We start from the raw sequence: 1,931 nt of genomic DNA on the forward strand, positions 1-1,931 counted from the left end.
TCATTTTGCCCTACATATCTTTGAAACTCTAGAAATTATTGTGGTTTGTTCTAAGAATAATTTGACTATAAATTCGGAAGGTATTCTTATTTTTTACATATATTTTATGGTTTTTTTTTTATATATTCAATCACCGTATATCATTACAGCATGCAAAATGAATTTTCCCAGCATGAATACCCTACATATTACTCCAGTTAAAGATATTATCATACACATGATCATCAACAGATAATTTTCCATTTTTGTGTCCCTTAAACATTTTGCTTTTTTCTTTCCCCGTTAATTCCCTTCTTCTAGCCCTCCCCCACTTCCCACCCTCCTCCTGCACTGTTTCTAGTATCTAAGAAGGATTATTAAGAACATGAACAGAAAAGGTATTTTCACTTTTACTTTAGCAATTCCTTTTCAATTTTTAAATTTCCAAAGAATAGAATGAAGTTTCAAAGACGACCGGCAGGCCCTCAGGTTTCCTTATCTTTACTTTTCTCCCCTCCGCCCCCTGCTTTTCATATTCCCATAATCTCTTCTAAGTTTACCTGCTTTTGCCTCAGTTTGTAAAATGCTACATGGTAAGTTATAAATATATATATTTCTCTCTATACATTTCTACATTTACTGATTTTTCTTTTTGATCTTATTTACTCATTTACTCTTATTCATATTACACATAAATTACTGCTTCTCTGTATTCATCTTCATTAACTCTCGATAATTACAAGACCCATAGAAGTCAGCAAGGACCATGGTCATGATAATGAGGTCATTCCTCTGATCTCGTCTAGTTCAGCGATTTACCTACAGCGTGTACTTCTGCGAAAACACCCTGTCCATCTTACCTGAGAATTAATGATGCGCATGGTGGTTTTATTTCCAACATCTTTCTCATAACCACGTGTAGGAGCAGAGTTAAATCTCAAAACTGCATCATGAGAATCTAAGGACACATAAGTGACAAGCTTACTTTTGTTCTCTGTAGAATCACATAATCTTGGGGAAAATGTTGAAGCAATCTTTCCACACCTGAAGGTAATTAGATACTGCCAATAAAGACATCCATATGTATATTTTTCAGACTATTTTGAGTAAGATCTTGGCTGGTGGGCAAATCAACATGGAGAGCTATATAGGCATACTTTTTACATTGTTCTTCACTTTACATACCCTGCAGACAGTGAATTTTGTTGTTTTTGCAATAGGATGACTGCACTTGCCAGAGAGAGACAGTAGAGGGAAAGTGGGAAATCAGCCCCGGGGGGGGATGGACACACCACAATCCCTTCCCTTCTGTTTTCCTCTAGGGATTTTGTGCACATGTGTACATGCAACCTGGTGTGATTTTTCAGGCTGCCAGGTCCTGGGCTCGAACCACTGTCAGTCATGTGGGAATCTAGCACCTTAACCACCATGCCACCTGGAGGTCAATAATGAGAGTTTTCAAAATGGAAGATTCATTCATAGAATGCAGACCATACAGTATATGTTAAGTGGGGACATACAATGTCTCTCCTTCATAGCCTGACTTGCCTCACTCAGCAGTACATCTTCCATATTCTTCCACTTTCTGTCGAAAGCCAGGGTTCTGTTGGTTTTTATGGCTGAGTAGTATTCCATAGAGTATATGTGCCACAGTTTTTCAATCCATTCCTCCATACGGGGGCATTTGGGTTGGTTCCATGACTTAGGAGTGGGGCCTAACGAAGGATGTTTGGAGAAGGGATACAGAGGTAGAGCATTGACGGGATGGGGAGGTGTGGTGTTATCTGTTGAAGATATTTTGATCAACGGGCCTGGGGAGAAATGTGCACATATCGAAATGGTATCATTGTAAGCCATACAATATGATTGAAAGTATATACAAAAAAACAAATAATAAATAATGTAAAAAAAAAAAAAAAGGTAAGTGAAAAAAAAAAAGGGAAGGGAGACAA

General features: G+C 37.8%; 1 protein-coding gene across 1 annotated transcript in view; it reads right to left on the reverse strand.

Annotated features, from left to right (window-relative positions):
- Positions 1-1,931, reverse strand: part of ST6GAL2 (ST6 beta-galactoside alpha-2,6-sialyltransferase 2) — a 95,168-nt gene that overhangs the window by 28,974 nt on the left and 64,263 nt on the right. Inside the window, exon 4 of the mRNA XM_027769243.1 lies at positions 840-937. Within this exon, the coding sequence (XP_027625044.1) occupies positions 840-937 (98 nt within the window). The remainder of the gene's footprint in view (positions 1-839; positions 938-1,931) is intronic.

The sequence above is a fragment of the Tupaia chinensis genome, unplaced genomic scaffold, assembly GCF_000334495.1.
Source record: "Tupaia chinensis unplaced genomic scaffold, TupChi_1.0 Scaffold149090_1, whole genome shotgun sequence".
In the NCBI taxonomy this organism is placed as follows: domain Eukaryota; kingdom Metazoa; phylum Chordata; class Mammalia; order Scandentia; family Tupaiidae; genus Tupaia; species Tupaia belangeri.